Source organism: Stegostoma tigrinum, chromosome 2, assembly GCF_030684315.1.
Source record: "Stegostoma tigrinum isolate sSteTig4 chromosome 2, sSteTig4.hap1, whole genome shotgun sequence".
Taxonomy (NCBI): domain Eukaryota; kingdom Metazoa; phylum Chordata; class Chondrichthyes; order Orectolobiformes; family Stegostomatidae; genus Stegostoma; species Stegostoma tigrinum.
This window is the reverse complement of record NC_081355.1, coordinates 86298513-86318482: the sequence shown is the minus strand read 5'-3', so window position 1 is coordinate 86318482 and position 19970 is coordinate 86298513. Positions and strand designations below refer to the sequence as shown.

Genomic DNA, 19970 nt, shown 5'->3' with positions numbered 1-19970 from the left:
GGCCTCAACGAGCTGTTTACCTCATTGAATCAGAACAGACCACTCAGCGCCTCTGTCTCAGCCTCTCTTCATTGAGGAAACCAGGACAAAATACGTCCCTTATAGCCATAGTATTGTCACATTAGGTAAACGATCTGTAGAATTGTCAGTAATTGCTAAGTTAAACACTTCCTAAATGGTGAATTGAGAAACATAAGTCATAATAAACTATACTTGACATTCTATGAATACTTTTTAAAAAGTTCCTTGAATACTTGAAGCATTCTTCACAAGAAAGAAAGTAAGTCTAAAATTCATCATCCAGGAATGCAGAATTTAAAAAAATCATGGAGACAGTAAGGTCTGCAGGTGCGAGAAGCTAGTATCAATAAATATGGAGCTGGAAAAGAGCATAGGATAGCATTTTTGCAGGATGGTGGGTGAGAGGAGGTGTCGTCGAGGTAATCATGGGAGTCAGTAGGCTTGAAATGGATGTCAGTGGAAATGGAGAAGGAGAGTTCTAGGAAGGGGAGAGGGATGTCAGAAATTTGAGGTGAATTTGAGGGTGGGTTGGAAGGTTTTGGTGAAGTGGATGAACAGTTTGAGCTCCCAGTGGGAGCACGAGGCAGCACTGATACAATCATTAGTATAGTGGAGGAAGAGGCTAAGGATGGTGCCGGAGTAGTTGTTGAAGAGGGACTGTTCCATGAATCCCACAAATAGGCAGGCATAGCTTGGGCCATGTCCATGGCCACCTCTTTGGTTTGTAGGATGTCCCTTCCTGTATCTCTCCATCTCCATTTGCTGCTGCAGAGTTGGTACGAGGACTGTGAACTACGTTGCGAGAGGATCACACATGAGTTTTTTGACTAGGAAGAGAGTGGTTCTGGACCTTTGTCTGAAATTGAGTGGTGTACAGTTTACAGGCCTCTGTGTAGAAAATTTGCTCTCAGTCATGGGAGGAATAATTACAGGTCTGCAATTCTGTGATTCTAGAATCATGTGGAGATGTTGGTGTTGGACTGGGGTGGACAAAGTCAGAAGTCACATGATGCCACGTTATAGTCCAGCAGGTTTATTTAAAGTCATAAACTTTCGGTTTGTCAGGTGAAGTGACTTGTCATTTCAAATAAACCTGTTGGACTATAACTTGGTGTCAATTGCCTTCAGACTATGATTCTAATAGACCATGGAGGTATTTCAGTTATTGGGGAAAACACAGAAGGATCTGGATGGCGGGGGGGTGGGGGGGGGGTGGCGGTCTTTCAACAGAGCCCCTTAACCATTAGGAGTTGCTGTGAACATATTCTTACTGACATTGAAGCCAGCAGTGTACTATATAATAGATATAGCAGCCAAATTTCACACTGGGACTAGTCAGTGGGCTATGCTGCCTCCTCACATTGGATGGAAACCACCCAGCATGGTAATATCGCTGCTGACAATGTACAAACAGGTCACCATAGACCTCAGTTTCTCAACTGGAGGATCCTTCCATGCTGGGACTGGCAAATCATCAACTTTTCTCAGGTCATTATGCATCACTGTTTCGAGGTCACTTCAGCCCTTTGTGTCAGGAAGAAACTGAGGTGGAGCCATGTGACTTGGCCAAGATAGTGGGTTTCCCATTGTGCAGAAACCCTGTGACTGCTCATGCATTGGTGTATTGGTACCAGATCCCAATATGGCAACCGGAAACGTTCCCTTGCAGTAATGTGCAAATGGTAATCAAATGGGTACAATGCTTGCAACCACGAGTTTGGCAGCCAACTCAGGAGGAAGAATAAAGGAGGGGACAATACACATTTAGATGGAGTGACCATGAGCATCTCATTAGACTCGGTTTCACATGAAGAAATCCCAAATGCATATCAGAGAGGGGAGATGACATAATAATGAGGATGCTAATACATATACGCAAGCCTGTCACTGCTCACTCATGAGAATCTTCTGTTGTCATTCAAGACTTAGTTGAAAATGGCACTTTTTTTCTTTACGTAAGGAATATCGTCATTGTCATTCTCACATAATTCTCACAACTTTCTCAACAACATCATTAAGTGTCTGAAAATGTTCAGCTCAATGTCTTTTCTTCACCAAAATCCTGGAATAAATATACAGCAAATTAACCATTCCATACCAACATTGTTCAACAGTTCTGAAAATAATATGTATGATGTGCAACTATTACTTATTGTGCCTCCCTGAGGATCTGTCTGACAGCTTTGTTGGGCTGAATAGCCTAATTTCTGCTTCTACGTTATAGTCTGTTCTGCCTGTCTCGTTTTTCTGTACAATGTTAACCCAAGGACTACAGTGTGGTACTTGGAAGGCTCCAGTCTTTCAGTGGGGAAGACTTGCAACAGTCTCAAGCAGCTTGCAACCTTGAGGGCATGGCTTTGGTCTGTACCACCTTGGCAAGAGTTGCACAAGTAGGAGGATGAATGCCAGCATGCTGAGAGAAAATAGTATGTTTATGAGAGTCCAGCCATCCACCGTTCTCTCTCAGCATGGTAGCATTCATTCTTCTACCAGTGCCATAATTGCTGGGCCTCGTTGGAGATGCTACTAGCTACTTTGAACATTGTTATCATAGCTAGATGACAGCTGGTTGAATCCACAGGACATTATGCTAAGCTTGCATGACATCAAATAATAACTTCAGTCTAAACTTCCAACTGCAGCACTAGGAAGTTGGCTGGCTCTTGTGTGTGCTGCAGTTGAAACTGAGACATTAACTGTCAGATGCTGAATCATGGCTGGGTCAGCAAGTGCTGTCTAAGATTGAGCCTTTACTTCTTCTTCACTGGAAAGCTTGATCTCCATGTTCTGTGTAAAGCTGTGCCAAGTGGAGCTGAACTCTTTCCTGTTTCTTGGCAGTGACAGTCAGGCCCTGGCAGGTGTGCCAATGCTCCAAGCCTTTCTGTGTGCACACCCACCAGTCCACCAAAGTGTGTCCATCAAATTCCTTCAGGGTTTTGAAGGAGAGTTGTATGCATTCACTAATGATAATGTGTTTCATCTCTTGGAACTGATTGACATAAGAGATAATATGTTGAATTATTCTGTTGGTTATGATCAATAGGTGATAAATGTGAAGATTGTCCTTGACCTCAAATCAACTGACATTTGCCTGTAGGTACAACAGAGCACCTGAGGTTATCATCTTCGATCTCAATTTGTACTGCATTTTTTAGATCATAACCTTGAGTTTTGATAAGAAGAGATGGGAGCTGTGGTGGTGCATTTGTTATTGCATCTTACAAGTTATTTCCAATGCTTATGATCAATCTGAACCATAAGAAGTTACATGTGGGATTACTGTATTCTAAACACCAGTGCCAGAGCTTTCCTTTGATGTCAGAATAGTTTCCCTGGAGTATGTGAAGATTTTAGATATGAATGCAGTGGACACTGCCCAGCACCAGGCATGCACTCAGGTCTTTCTGAGATACATCTACTGCCAGAATGGTAGGTCTAAATGGATCATAGTCTGAGGTATGAATTTTTTAGATGAGAAAGTGCCTTTCAAGGTTTAAAGATATGTTGGTGGCCATCCCAGCAGAAGTATGGCATAACTTTATGTAGAAGATTTCTGAGAGGAAAGACTTTACTTGCAAAACCTGTGTCCTTAGGTGATAAGAAGTTGAAGAAACCATAACACCACTGCAGGTTGTCTTTATCCTGAACTGTCGGTATCTTCTATACATCCTTAATCACAGTAAAGCCCAGTCTGATACTGCTGGGTGGGTATATGAGAATGAAAAGGATTATTTGGCTTCTATTGTTCTAATATTTCTTTTGTTAAAATTAAAGCCATTTTTAGTTGCCACCTCCATGAGCTGATGGAGATTGATGTTGTGCTTGTCTTTGTTTGCTCTTAAGATTGTAATGCCATTAGTAATGCATTGACAACCTGGGATATTGTCTGTAATTTTTTCCATGTGCTGCTGAATTATATCCTGGCCCACAGACAGTCTGTACAGTAATCATATAAAGCAATATGTATAAAATTCTATCCAGAAGCTGGTAAGTTCTTAGGAATCAGATGAAAAGTTCAACAACCCATCAGGTATTTTGCAACCAATTTGGAGAAGGACCTAGCACTAGAGAACTTGACATTGAACTCCTTGAGAATGGAGAATTTAATGAAGACAAATTATAAGGTGAGATTTAGTCACCAAACACTAAATTCAAACACTAATGTCTAGTAACATTTATTTTTAGCGTACAAGTGATTCAGTTGCACCAAGTGATAGGGGCTGACCATAGAGATAACATTGTTGTGTTTCAGTATATCTGGTTCCATTTTGAGTTTGTCATGTGTATGGACACTGTATTTGTGACAAGGGTTGATTCTAGTCTCCATGTCACCTTTAAGGTGATCATCATGCATCACTGGAAATTTCTAGCGAGGTCAGACAGCTCTGGGTATAGATCTGTGAAGTCACGGATGGATTCAGTTCTTTTGTCTGTGACCCTTGGTTTCATGATGGATGTTCTTGTTACTTAATGAATCATTAATATGCAAAGATCTATGCACATTGCAAACTAACAGTAGCTGAACCGATTGTTTTGACAATGTACAAAATTTCTGACGTCAAACCAGAAGAACCATTTTGACTTTTGAAGTTAACAATGCCAATACATGGAATATTAGCTCTATTATAGGCATTGATCTTATCATGTGTAGGTATCACCACACTGCTATTTTTCGGCATTCAATTCACCTCAGGTTTGTAATAGGGTAATGTTAGCCCTTGCATCTCTGATAATTTTGGCTCACAGTTCACACTACCCATTCTTTGTCTGAAGTACTTGATCTTCATGATTGTTTCAGCTGTTCTTCAATGCTGTGCACCGGATCAACCACATGTATGGTTTGGAAGCTATTTTGCTCAAGTTATTTCTTGAATTTTGCCCAAATGGTTGTGCTTCATGGATGTAATTTTAGTCACATTCTTTGTGTTGGACTTCGACTGAACCATTTTCATGTATTGTTCAACTTGGTGCTGCACCTTGGGTTGTTTTTGATGATGAAATGTTGAGCATATCTTTGCCTAAAGCAAAGGCATATTGCTTGGGTGTATTGAGAACTGTGGGTATTGCTTCACTGGACAGAATAAATAGCGTCCCATGCATGGCTCGAGTGGTTTTTGACCAACTCAAATTGACTTTGATTCCCATTGCAATTATTACTATGGAGTCCAGAGTTTGGAGGTATTTCTGTCCTGCAGTCTTTATTCCAGTATTGAATCAATCATGTGTCTTTTGGCTTTATCAAAGAGTATTCTTTGGAATGATTTAACTGGTAACAAAGCTATTACCAATTCCATGAATCTTTTAGCCTCATTTTTTTTGTAAACTCAAACTCTGTGCATCTGCAACATTATCAGCCAAAAACTGATAAAATGTTTGACTTGATTACTGCCTATAGAACATAAACTCAAGTCTGTGAACTTTGAAGCTTACACTGATGTTGAGTGAATCGTCTATGAACCTGAAGATCTTTTTAGGGTCTTTCTAGTCATATTTGGCCAAAGCAGAGAAGTTAACTATTCTCAAACCTTGAATTCCTAAATCAATGAAGAGTTTGACTACTTTTTTTTTGGTCAGTGAATTGTTGGTTGGTGAATTGAAGTGTTTAAATTATTGGAATTCTGCAATGAAGTGAATAGCTTGCTAACCTATTTTGAGTATTGCATTTTCCAATGTGGCTCGTAAATTATGTGCTTACTGTATATTTACAGTAATTGCAGACACCTCTACAGAACTGTTTCTGAGCTGAGACTAACTGAAATGCACAGTACTGATTTATTTTATAGCTGTGGCTACTGTTTCTTTTCTTTTCACTGTGCTGGGAGAGAAGTGGTTGCAACTTGACAGAACACACCAAATCAATGGTTGGTGCTGACTGTGGATTGCAACACCATTTATTTCATAGGAACTTTAGAAGTCTGTATTAAAAATGTAGAAATCAAAATGGAGTTTGCACATCTTCTTTGCATTTTGTGCCTCTTCTTGAAAATCAGAATGTCAGAATTCAATGAAGGAGAGACTTGAAAAGCACCAACATTCTTAGCATTCTGTTTGCAGACTGGTTAGGAACTGCTACTCCAGTACAATTAGGTTACACTGTTCACAAAATGCTGCTGTTTTTCGACAGTTAGGTTTAGGCCAATTCGGAAATCTCACTTTTTATTATAAAACTAATGGGTTTATTCCTGTCAAATACATTAACTGGAAAGCTAATAATTTGCACTCCTATTGAACAGCTCTTGCTTGTAACAAGGAGTAATACTGTGCTGTATTGTGAACTGATTTGATCTGAGAGTCTACTGCTATCATGTAGACTTCTGACCTTGACTCAACGATACAATGATAAAATCAACTAGACTTAATTAAATAGGACTTTTTGGAGCATTAGCCACCAAACACCTTCTAAAATGCCCTTCCAATGTTGACATCAGCTGCCATCATGGTGAATATTCTAGATCATACGATGATAAGATATAGGAGCAGAAATTAGGTCATTTGGTCCATTGAGACTGTTCTGCCATTCAATCATGGCTGATAAGTTTCTCAACCCATTCTCCTGCCTTCTCCCTGTAACCTTTGATCCCCTTAACAATCAAGAACCTATCTATCTTAGTCTTAAATATACTCAACAACGTGGCCTCCATAGCCTTCTGTGGTTACGAATCTCATCAATTCACTGTTCTCTGACAGAAGACATTTTTCCTTATCTCCGTTCGAAAGGGTATTTTCTTTACTCTAAACCTTTAACCTTGGGTCCTAGTCTCTCCTGCTAATGGAAACATCTTCCTAATGTCCACTCAGTCCAGGCCTTTCAGTATTCCTTTAGTTTCAATTAGATTCCTCCGTCATCCTTCTAAACTCTATTGAGTATAGGCACAGTGTCCTCAAACTGTGGTAACATGAACAATGAGATGAAGTTCTTACTGAACACAAATATCAGAAGATTTATTCACAGAGCAACAAAACATTGCATGACACCACACTGTGTTCATCCAGCCTCACATTTTATTATCTTAACTTCTACCATGGTGTGTTCTGATATTCTAAAGCACCTATTCTGCTGTCAAATTGTCTCCAAGTTGCCATCACTGTTTTGCATACAAAAACAGCATCCAATTTACACATACAAAAGTCTCCAGAAAGCAAACAAGATAAATCTTCAGTTAATCTGCATTTTGATGTTGGCTATTGGAAGAATGTAAGACAAACACATTTCTTATTCATCTTTCAATAATACCGTAGGTTTCCTTAACATCCGTCTAAACTGTAGGTTAGGTCAACATCACATCCAAAAACATGACATTTCCAATCCTAGATTTTGTGTTGAAGTCTCTAAAGCAGAAGTTCGCATGTTTAAGACTCTAGTCTGAGAAAATACTACTTCCAGTATGAACGAGTGAATATTGAGTTCAGTCAAGCTTGAAAATGATGAAGATCCTAACAACTGTGCACATTCTCCTTATTGGAGCATTATTCTGATAGAATATTTTAACTAACTGCAAGACCATTCCCAATATAAAGGATGGCAACTGAAATTGTTGGAAATACTCAGCAGTTTATGTAATGTTTAAGGAGAGATAACAGATATAATGATGTGGATAGTAGGAACTGCCGATGCTGGAAAATCTGAGAAAACACAGTGTGAAGCTGGTTGAATACAGCAGGCCAAGCAGCGTCAGAGGGTTTCGCTGTGGGGTTAAAATCCTCAGATACAATGATGGAATGTTTTTCTACCAATGGTGAGGATGATATAGGGACCATGTCTACTTCTGTGGGTATTTTACTGGTGGCAGTGTAGCTGTTGGGTGGTCCATTCACTCTTCGGCCAATTGAGAATCTTAAGTGGTCAGTAAATTTTATTTTACCAACAGCAGGCTGTGCTCACACCATGTAGTGTGGCCTCCAAGTATATCTTGGCAGCCTGGCTGCAGGAGTGATGTAGGTGGGGTTCTGTGGGTAAAGAGATTGGCGAGGGAGCTTTCTTCTCAGTGTCTAACAGAGGCACCTCACACAGAACGAGCTGACCCACTTGAATACACAGCCCAATCAATGCACTTTTGCCTAGTTGATGACTGACTCCCTGGTCCTGGAGAGGCCACTTGCTTCCTTCCAGTGCAGCGTCCCCCATGTCTTTTTGGTGGAGACTGACTGCTGGCTCTGCAGTGTTCACCCGTCTTGGTGGCAATGTTGAGACTAGTTGCTTTTTCTTGGAGATGGGACATTTTCTCTCACGGATGGTGAAGGTCTAACCTCAGGCAATTAATGGCCTAATGACCATAACATCTCAGCATTGCCTCTACTTAAGATCCAGTCTAATGCACAGGTTGACAGCCTTACTATGACCTAAACAAAACTTGACCTGAAAAGTTAACTCTCTTTCCGCCTCTACAGCTCTGAGATGTGGAGAGTTCTCGGTGTCCTAGTGCATGAATCACAGAAGGTTAGAGTGCACGTACAAAATTAATCAGAAAAACAGATGGAATGTTCTTGTGTATTGTGAGGGCAATTGAATGCAAGAGTAGGGAGGAAATGCTTCAGTTAGACAGGGTACTGGTGAGATTACATCTGTGTACAGCACTGGTCATCATACTTAGAAAAGGATGTTAATTGTTAGAAACAGTTCAGATAAGATTTACTCGACAAATAGTGGAATGAGTAGATTGCCTTACGGGGAAAAAGCTAGGTAGAGGCTAGGCCTCTATCCTCTGGTGTGGAGATGCCATTGTTGGACTGGGGTGGACAAAGTCAGAAATCACACAACACCGGGTTTTCATCCAATAGGTTAATTTGAAAACACAAGCTTTCGGTTAGAAGGTTTAATTGATTAATATTATTGATTTTAATTGATTAATATAACCTAACTGATTAAAGATTTAACAACATCTTAGTTTTGCTTAGTACATCCTCATAGATGGTGTGAACCTTTGGTCTTTCACTTATAAATTCTGTGTCTGATACTACGTCTCTCGCTAACACCTGATGAAGGATGAAAGCTTGTGTTATCAAATAAACCTGTTGGACTATAAGCTGATGTTGTATAATTTCTGACTTTGTCCACTGGAGTTTAGGAGAGTCAGAGGTGATGTGATAGAAACATATATATCCTGAGAGGACACGACCAGGTCAGTGTTGAAAGGATGTTTCCCCTTGTGGGAGAATCTAGAACCAGGGCTCATTCTTTAAAAATTAACGTTGTCCATTTAAGACAGAGATCAGGAATTTTATTTTTTCTGTCAGACGGATGTGAGTCTTTGGAATTTCATTCCTCAAAAGGGAGTAGATGCAGAATCTTTAATCTTTAACTTTCTTTTATCTTTTGTGAAGGCAGAGGTAGATAGATTCTTGATTAACATGGAGATGAGATCCTATTGAGGATATGCAGGAATATAGGGTTGACAGATTAAAATCAGATCAGCCATGATCTTCTTGAATGGCAGAGTAGGCTGAAAGGGCCAAGTGGCTTAATCTTGTTCCTCGTATTTATACGTTTGTACAATAATCCAATTTTCTGTCCCTTTCTACATACATGAGTGAGTTGATGCTGTATTCCTGGATAACAAAGTGATCCCCCACTCACTGCAATGGTAACATGTCCATCCTTGGCCTCCTCCACTGTCAGACTGAGCCAAATATAAACTGGAGGAGCAACACCTAATATTTTGCCTTGGGGGTTTACAGCCCAATGGCGTGAATATTGACTTCACGAGCTTCAAAATCCCTCCAACCCCAACATGTCCATCTTCTGACACACCTATCGACTCCACCCTTCCCACTGACCATCCACAATAATCCCCTACATGCATTACCAGCTTCAAACATCTCTTCATCCCCAACCTGTCCATCCTCCTAGTCACCTATCTGATCCACCTTTCCCACTGACTGATTACACTAACCTCCTACCTGAATCCATCCCACCTACCCTCTCTCCAGCCCCACACCCCTCCTTCTATTTATTTCTGGGCTTCCCTCTCTCTCCCCAGTCCTGACAAAACATTTCAGACCGAAATGCTGACTTCCCTGTTCTTTGGATGCTAACTGATGTGCTGTGCTTTTCCAGCTCCACATTTATTGACCCTAGCTTCCAGCATCTGCATTCCTTACTGTCTCCAAGTGGCAGAATGGTCTTTTGCTTTCCCACAATCAGTATCAGTGTCATGATGGAGCTACCGAATTAAACTAGGCCGTTAACTTTATTAGACTAAAAGCTTCCAAAATGTAATATATAAAACACAATAGCTGTCATACTGTTCTGAAACATTCAGTTTCAATGAATCACCATAATTTCTGGCTAAACGTGATTCAGGCTGAAGTTATTGTCATTAACCCCTCTACAAACTCAATGCCCAGGCACTGACTCCATCCCCTTTCCAGCCACTCAGCTAATTCTTCAGTTCCAGAGTAAGCCTCCAGTCACAGGACCCAACGTGAGTGACACTTGCACACTACTCATGCAATGATGCAGTTGTCACCTAATTAGGTAGACATGCATGTGGAATACAGCAAATCTTGTGGAATGGATGGGCAGGAAGTCAACACCCTTGCTGTTACATCATGGGGTTAAGGGTGCAGGCTCATGCTCAAAGGGCATTCACACATTCCCTGCAAGCCAGGTACCTTGCTGGACATCTGCCATATTGGTTCTAAAACTACATGTACCGTATCTTCACTGATTGGATTTCCTCACCTTTTGTCACTAGTTCAGCTTCCTACCATGCGCAATGTTGGACTATAGGCAGAGAGTGGTCTCATGATTTAGTGGTACCTCTCTGCAGAACTTCCTGTAGATGAGCTGTTAAAAGCAGGAGGCCCTGTTTGCTAGGGATGGCAACAGAAAGCACTCCTGCCTGACCAAGTCAACCTCAATGGAGGTGGCAGCCACTGTCAGCGGCTGTGGGGCTACCCAGAGGAACCTTTGCATGTAGGAAGAGGGTGAACAATCTCCTGCATGCTGCAAAGGTAAATGGCATTTAGCTTTCACTGTATGCTGGCAGTCTTAAGAACGGCAAGTGCTGCAAATGTACAAAATGCAGAGACTGACACTTGAAAATTGGGCAAAGTTGCTATTGGCCATGAACAGACCAAAACAAAGTCTGGAGGTATCCTTCCACATTACGAGTGAGGTCATTGGCTACAGCTGTGATTTTCTCCATTGACAGACTTTCACCAAAGAATGTCAAATGCCATAAATGGCCTAGTACTATAGAGTACACAGTGGCTTGTACTTGCATTCCATTGCTCTCGCCATGTGTTCAGTGCCAAAATGATTGGACAAGAGGGAAAAGAGGCGTTCCAATCTTCTCCATGTGTTCCTTCTTCTCAATGATGTGCCACTGGGAAGTAACAGGAAGGAGGTGCTCCAGCAAATCAAAGAAGACTCCAAAGCAAGGATCCTGCAACAGACTTCATCCCAGAACATACCACCTCCCTTCTGCCAGTGACTCCAGTGCCTCCAGCAAGTTAGGCCGAGGGGCATACACATGCCCTTGGACAGGACACCCTTGGCAGGATGGAGCGCTCCAAGTCTTGGTCCACCAGAATGAGGTCACGGTCATGTCAGTAATCAGGTCTGTCAAATCAGCCAGCTCTCTTTACATCGATTGTAGATGTCAGGGCTATTCTTTGGAGCGATACGAGAAAAAGAAAGATTTAGAAATCATACAAGTTCAAAAGTGGCACAGGTTTCTAATTTCTGTATGTATGAAACACACATGTAAATGTATGCTTAATTTCATATACATATGTTGTAATTTAATCATGCTGTTAGTTGCTGCAATGGTCACACATATTTAGCGTAATGAATTTGGTTCCCGATCCATCCCACGTCATGTGGTGTGGTTGTGGCTATCGGGATGCACTATTTACTGTGTTGCATCATCAGTAATGGTATCTCTGAGTATCTTGACACGTATAGGATTGAACTGTTTTGATATGGATTTGGCTGTTCAGATACATTCAGGACAACCTCAAGCTGTTTCTTCAAATAGTGTTTTATTACGCTGCATATGTGAAGCATCATGCAAGAGCAGTTTCTGTCCTTCACTATTCTAGTTTCAACCTTAAGAGAGGGTGCCACAAAACTATACTGTCACTGCCGTATCACTATGTACCTCAGAAGCTAATCCTTCAACCCTATCTCTGTGTGAACTTTGGGTATCATTTAAAGTTGCAACTTTGAAGTGTATCTGTTAATCTATTAGGAAATGTTCAGTTATTTATCATCCCTTTGAGGCTGATTTATCATGCCCATCTACAGCTGGGATCACTGTTAAGGTACGCGGTGAATAAGTATGAACTGTACAACAACCAGTTATTCAGTTCAAAAACAGAAGTTGCTGGAAAAGCTCAGCAGGCCTGGCAGCATCTGTGAAGAGAAATCAGAGTTAATGTTTCAGGTCCAGTGACCCTTCCTCAGCATTAATGGTAGCTTGGAAAACATCAGTTTATATGCTGAGAACTGGGTTACTAAGTTCAACGGATTTATGCTGGTCTATGTACTGGTGTTATGTGCTGATTGACTTACACTTTTTTTATTAGCTATGTAATAAAGCAATGCAAATACTGTATTTTAATAATTATCTGATGTTCCGCTGCTCATATTCCCCTTCATCTAACTCTCAAAATATATTCTTCTATACTTTATTTCTTGAAATGCTTACTAAGCTTATCTCAAATTCTGCTGAACTACTCCCTGTTGTAACAAATTCCATGTCCTAATCATCTATATATAAAGAAATTTCTCCTGAATTTAATAGTGACTATATTTTATTTGCATTCCCTGATTCTGCGTTTAGCTGCGAAAGGATAGAAACATCTTTGCTGCATCTGGGCTATCACTTTGATAATCTTCACTATCTCTATCAGGATACCCTCTCAGTCTTATCTGAGAAAAATGCCTCAACTTATTCAATTTTCCTCAAAATCCTGATTCTGGCATCATCTTACTTTGAAAAGGATAGACAATAACATAGTACAGGAGCACTGCCTAAAGTATTCAAGAGAGATGAGATATGACTGTTAGCCGGTAACACAAAGTTCTGCTGAAATTCAATCCATATGAACATATTGAGGATCAGCAATGTTCATATTCTTGAGCAACATGAAAGCTGCTAAAGATTTAAAACAAAGCCCAGGTTGTGCTCAAAACATCTCAAGTGGATGCCCGTGCAACAAGAAATAAGTAGAAGCCCTGGCCTTTTGGACCAGTGTCCAATTTGATTCCACGGAATCATAGAATCATCGAAACCCTACAGTGTGGGAGCAGGGCACTCGGCCCGTCAAGGCCACACCGACCCTCCAAACACCTACACCCAGTTCTGTACTCTATCCCTGTAACCTTACATTTTCCAACCCAATTACTCCATTCTCTGCTGCATGCTCAATTTATATGTCAACTTGGGACTAACCAACTCTGTTTGGGGAACAAGACATCAGGGGGCTAATTGTGATGTGGGCTAATTGTTCTTTACTTCGAGTATATCTACTTCTGTGGTGAAAAGCTGAAATTAGTCGATGCTGCCCTATGCAATATGTTTCACTTGTACAATGTCTCAATATTTCTCAAAGCAACTATCCTATTACTGACATTTAAGAGGTCAATGTCCATCCAATCAACTTTTCTTTCTTTCTAATTATGGATGATTTCTCTGCTCTAAATAAGCATTCAGATAGCAAAATCTGCATTAGCAGGATTTATAAAATTGAATGGCCCATTTTTAAAACAGTTAGCAAGTACTGTGTAGTTAGAGATTAGCCATTCTCTGTCATTACTATTTCAAAATTTGTGCGACTTTTGGCAAACATTTCCAAATTATAGCACGGGCACTGGAATAGGTCTTCAGAATGGATGTCTAATGTGTAGGATTATGTTTGGTTTCTGAGAAGCTTGTTATCATGATTGACTTACACTTTTTTTATTAGCTATGTAATAAAGCAATGCAAATACTGTATTTTAATAATTATCTGATGTTCCGCTGCCATTGCTGATTGTTATCAATCTGAGAAGTACTGGTGCTAGTATAACTCCCGAATAATTAGTTACTTTCACTGGAATTCTAGTATATGTCTGTTTTTTTTTCGATGTGATTGTGTAGTTTTCATAACATCTATTGCATATTTTGACTAAATGTGTCTGAATTTGTGCTTCTTTTTTAACAGTTGTTGAAGAAGAGCTGTATCACAGGTAAGTCTATCTGACAAGTTTTTTAAAGCTTTTATTTTAACTTTATTTTGTTTTCTACAATTGTCACATCTAAGAAGATTCATTTTAATTTTATACTGGACCTGATGCTTTAAAAATGAAAACACGGAAATTGAAGTTGTAAATTAGGCAGAATCCTCTGGTGATAACAGCAAAACATGTCCAGATGTTTGGTACTAATGCACATTGGAACCCTGCAGAATTCCTGATCTGGACACATGCAGAATTTACTTTGGAAGTTTAAACTTTTGAATTGCACTGCCTGAGACATAATGAAGACTGAGCTGAATTTTGAATACTTGGGCTTGATGCTCTGTACTGACGCAGATACTGTTAATCATACAACGGATGGTAGATATTTGGGGCTGTCTTTCAAAAATGGCAGTTGATGCGAGGTCACTTGTTAATTGTAAGCCAGAGAAAGATTATTTTTCATTCAGCAAAGCTTTTGACGGATATGGGCCAAGGGCAGGTCTATGGAATTGGGCCAGAAATCACATAGAACAGCAGAACAGACTTGAGGAGCTGAATGGATTACTCCTGTTCTTATATTCTTATGTTCCTATAAGTGTCAGGCAGTGATAAACAAAAGAGGTAATGGGACAAGGCATTTAAAAATCCCTTACAACCTGAAGCTGCTTGGCGTCTCCTCCTCTTGTAATACTGCTTGTATCTTCTGGCACCTATTGCTCATCCCTCTACCCTCCACTGGTCATCACTTCACCAACCCCTTCCACAACCTTGGCACTGATCATTCCCACCCCGACAATGCTCACCCGCTCTTGCAATCTGACCCTCCTCATCCTCTTCTCTTCCACTACAACACTGTTTAACCCTTTCTCTGGCATTACCAAACACTTCCATCACCTCTCTCTCTTATGCCTGATAATGGTCATCCCCTGCCACACCCTCAACATTACTCATTCCTAGCCACACCCCCTCAGCATCTGAGAACTGATCAACCCTTCTCTCACTCCCTCCCTCAACTTCTTCTGCACCCCTTACAGTGTGTATACTCTCCCGCAGTTTCACCCTCGCCTGACAATGATCACACACCACCCTTATTCCCACCCAACACTGCACACCCCTCTGTTATCCCTGACACTGCTGTCCCTCAGCTCCAACAATGCTTACCCAACAGCAACTCCAATAATGCTCATTACCCCACGCACCTCCTCCCCATCTCCCACTTCTCCTTCCTGAATTTATGGCCTCTATCCGGCCAGTGTCAGAAGCCTCAGCATTTTCAGAAATGTTAGCATGATCAGCCTTATTGAGGGTGGGGTACTGAAGAGGGAATGCGCATTGTTCATGGGTGTGGTAAATGGATAAGTTTCCATTGTGGTCTCACTCTCTGCCATCTCCTTCATACACAGGAGCAAATGAGGAATAGGCATTATTTATAAATATGTAGATGTACGTACAAATTTGATAGCCTTGGCCCTTTTATCTAGCTCTTCCGGTTAAGTTCTAACTCAACTATATTGGATTTTTCTATGTATATATGTATTCATTGTTCACAGAAAGTTTTTTTTTGAAAATGGAGAAATGAATTTATTCTGAAAAGTACATAATGAAATTAGGAGACTCTGCAAGAGTCAATGAAAATTGATAAGCCGGTTGTGTACCAGCAAATTGAAAAACTATGTGATCAATTCCAGTCATAATTCACTGCATTCAGCTTGTTTTCTTAATATACTGTAGGTCACCAGCAGATTATATACAAGCACGCCAAGTATCAGGTAATAATCAGAGTAAAGTAATGTTTAAGAATGTTTATGTGAACGAATGCAACTGAGAACTTCTGATTTTTGTACATGCAGATTGAACTTTCAAATATCTACCATTAAACATACAACTGATTATATTATCATCTGGAAACTACAAATAATTTTTGTGATATATTTGGATTTTAGTATCCCAGCACAAAACAAACAGTGCAAAATACTGTCAAGGAGAACATTGTAATTGCAGTATGTCTCTGTTTACGGGGGACTGAATTCAATGAAGCAAAGAAACATGGGAGAAATTTTAACATAGTTTCCAAAATTCTGATAAATTCTGATCATATTGGGAGAAACTTATAGTTTTAGTCTTTTTTTGGTTTATTTTAGTTCAGGAGTGATGAATGGAAACAAATTTATATTGTTGATGAAAGAGTGAGTGCAGAGGGTAGAAAAACAATTTTATGCAAATAACTGTCCAAGATGCTTTGTCGTATGAATAGTTAAGGCAGAGACTGTAAATATTTAAAGGGAAGAGTAGATTTGGGAGTCAGAAACCTCCAAGGATGTGAGAACAGGTCAGTGAGATTCATTTTAACAAAGATCTGATAGGAACACAATGGACAAAAATAAGTTCCTGTTGTGCAACTAATCTTAATCATTCTTGAACTTCCAACTGTATGGTCAAACATTTCAGGACTTTTTAAAATATACAGATTTAGAAATAATTTCTTCCTCTGAGTTCTTCCAAATTGTTGGATTTAAAATTCAACTGAACAGTGCATTAGAAGCCATTCTCTTCAGTTTTATTGAATGGAACAACTTTGTCAGAGGTGTCTGCATTATAAACACGTGTTGGAAACAGTGCTCTGACTGGAAATGTAGGAGACTTGTTAAAAAGAGCTTTTTTTTCAATTTGTAGTTGTTGGAGGCTTTGATAAATTTCACTAAAAGCATTGTTAAAATATTTGACTAGTCAGGACAGTTAATGTGCAACTTGGTAAGGTAACTCACCATATTCTTTGAGTGCTTAGAGACAATGAGAGGCAAGTGTTTACTAACTCAGAGGATACCACTCTACATCATGCAAGGATGGCCATACAAAGGCAAGAACGCAGCCCTTCATGAAGTTCTACAGTTGATATGGAGATTAAACTCATTCTGTTCCTGTCCTCCTGCATCACACACTCACCACCTGGTCAACTGAACTAACCTGTGCAGTTGACCATATTGTGCAATTACATGACAAATTATTGAGCTTTTAGGAACATTACTGCGACCCTACATAGCAACATGTAAATACAACAACATATGGCCTAAGTTCTCTCATGATTAAATCAGCGAGGCTAGCAACACTCATTGTCATTATGGAGCAAATCACACAGTAATTTCCGAAGTTATCTATTTTGAAACATATACATGAATATTGGAATCTAGACATTATTTTCTGATTAGTCCTGCCCCCGTAAGTTTGCAATGTCAGTACAATATCAGAAGGCTTTCAGTAATGCCCCACAGAAGAGATTAGCATGGAAAAGTAAAGTGCATGAGATTGGTTAGTGTACTGACATGGATGGAGAACCGGGTGGCAGACGGGAAACAAAAAGGACAGAAAAAATGGGTCATTTTCTGAGCAGCAGGCAGTGATTAATCGGGTGGTGCAGGGACCAGTGCTTGGGCCTGGGTCATTCTCAATATATATGAACGATATTGATGAGGGAACTAAATGTAATATCTTAAAGTTTACAGATGACCAAACCTGGTTGAGAGGGCAGTGAGGAATATGCAGAAATGTTTCATTGTGATTTTGACAAGTTGAGTGAGTTGACAAATGCATAGCTAATGAACTCCAATGTGGATGAATTTGAGGTTATTCATTTTGGTAGTAAAATCAAGAAGGCAGATTATTTTCTGAATGGTGATAGTTTGTGAAAGGTGAGGTGCAAAAAAACCTGGGTGTCCTTGTACACCAGTTGTTGAAAGTAAGCATTCAGGTGCAGCAGGTGGTGAAGAAGGCAAATTTCTGTTGGCCTTCATAGTGAGGGGATCTGAGTATGGGAGCTAAGTGTCTTGCTGCAATTATACAGGATCTTGGTGAGATGACACGTGGGTTCTGTGTGCAGTTTTCATCTCTTCATCTGAGGAAGGATGTTCTGGAATGGAGGGTGTGCAGTGAAGATGCATTAGACTGATTCCTGGGATGTCAAGACTGATGTGTGAAGAGACATTGGTTAGGACTATGTTGACTGGAGTTTAGAACAATGAGGGGAGGCCTCATAGAAACCACCTATGAAATTCTAATAGGAGTAGGCAGGGTAAATGCAGGAAGGATGTCCCTGGTGATTCCAGAACCATAGTCTAAGGATACAGGGTAGGCTATTTAAGATAGAGGAGATGAAAAATTTCTGTGCGCAGAGACTGAAGAGCCTGTAGAATTCTCTACCACATAAAGTAGGTGAGGTCAAACCATTGAATGTTTTCAAGAAGAAGTGAGAGATAGTTCTTTGGGCTAAATTGATCAAATTGTTTGGAGAGAAAGTGGGACCAAAATGCTAAGTTGAATGTTCAGCCAGGATCTTATTGAATGGCAGAACAGGCTTGGAAGGCTGCATGGGCTACTCCAGTTTCTATTTTTGATGTTTCAATTGTGTCAATTCTGAAGTGTTATACTTGCCCGCTAATTGCTGAGTTAGCTTTTGGAAAATGTTACAGCTGCTGCATACACCTGTAAGTGTTAATTATTCATTATAACCAAATAATCACTTTAGTATTGGAAATTGTAAGAGTAGTGTCTCATTCTTTTAGATTTTATTTCGGATTTAATTATGACTGGAGATTTTTTTATTAAGTGTAAGAACATGACAATTTTTGTAAGTTTTCTTTGACCGTTTTTGCTCTCTATTAATTTTCTTAATTATTAATTTTTCATCAATATTTCGTGCATGACTTAAATCAAATCTATATTTTTCTTTTTCTACTTCTTATTTTAAACCCTTCGGACATAAATGTCAGCATCGTATCAATGACATTTCTACAGCTTTAGGTGCTGGCTTAGGTGTCATGTTGGTTTTCCTAGTGCAGGGCCATACTATTTTGTTGACAGCATGAGCACAAGTGTTGTGTGTATTGGCAGATCAGGACGTAAGTCAGTGCCAATTTGCGATTTTGACCTTATTACTCTAGTTTTTTTTAATAACCTATTTTCTCACCAGCCTGTCAGGGATGTTATTACATGGATTCTGGAAATTGCTTCTGTTAAACATGCATGGATAAATATGCTTTCAGCAGCACAAGGGACACTCCCCCACCTCAGTAACATTATCATTCAAGTTGTAATTACTGTCTGCTAGGTCTTGCTGAGTTTGTGGAACATCCAGGATTTTGGAAAAGATTGTGTGCCTTCAGTGAGTAGTGCTGGACAGGGAGAAACTACTGTTTGATTCTAAATGGCCTCTGAATACACCACATACATGTGTTATGGGATTATCAGTATCCCTTTCAGTAGTGTCAGAAGAAGATGAAACAGAGAAAGGAAAGCAGATGCAAGAAGGTGTTGGCTCTCAGAAGGAAGTTGTATCTCCCTGCAATCTTCAGGGAACACTTCTCCTACCTGCATGTAAGTCAAGAACAAAATATTCAGTGGATGCACTTCACAATGAAGGTGCTCACAGACTATACCACCTCCTGTATCCCTTTCTGCAGCCTCACAGCGGCATAAGGATGCCAATGCGAGTGACAGTCAAGGAGATCTTGATTCTATATTTCATTACTAGAGCATCCTTTGAGTCTAGAGCAGGTAACATAGGAAACATCTCAAAGTTTGTTCATCATTGCTGCATTTGATAGGCCACAGAGACTCTGTCTGTCAAAAGAGGAGAGCTTATCAATATCTTAGAAGAGAAAATAAAATGGAACATGCATATGGCACTTGTGAGGACAGTGAGCTTCCCCTGGTGCAGGGTGCAATTAACTGCACACATATATCTTTGCAGAGATGCACTAAAAATGCAGTGTTCACATATAGTTAGTCT

General features: G+C 40.1%; 1 protein-coding gene across 1 annotated transcript in view; it reads left to right on the top strand.

Annotated features, from left to right (window-relative positions):
- hepacam2 (HEPACAM family member 2) overlaps window positions 1-19970 on the top strand; it is a 113437-nt gene that overhangs the window by 71130 nt on the left and 22337 nt on the right. Inside the window, exons 6-7 of the mRNA XM_048547587.1 lie at window positions 14173-14197; window positions 15920-15957. Of these exons, the coding sequence (XP_048403544.1) occupies window positions 14173-14197; window positions 15920-15957 (63 nt within the window). The remainder of the gene's footprint in view (window positions 1-14172; window positions 14198-15919; window positions 15958-19970) is intronic.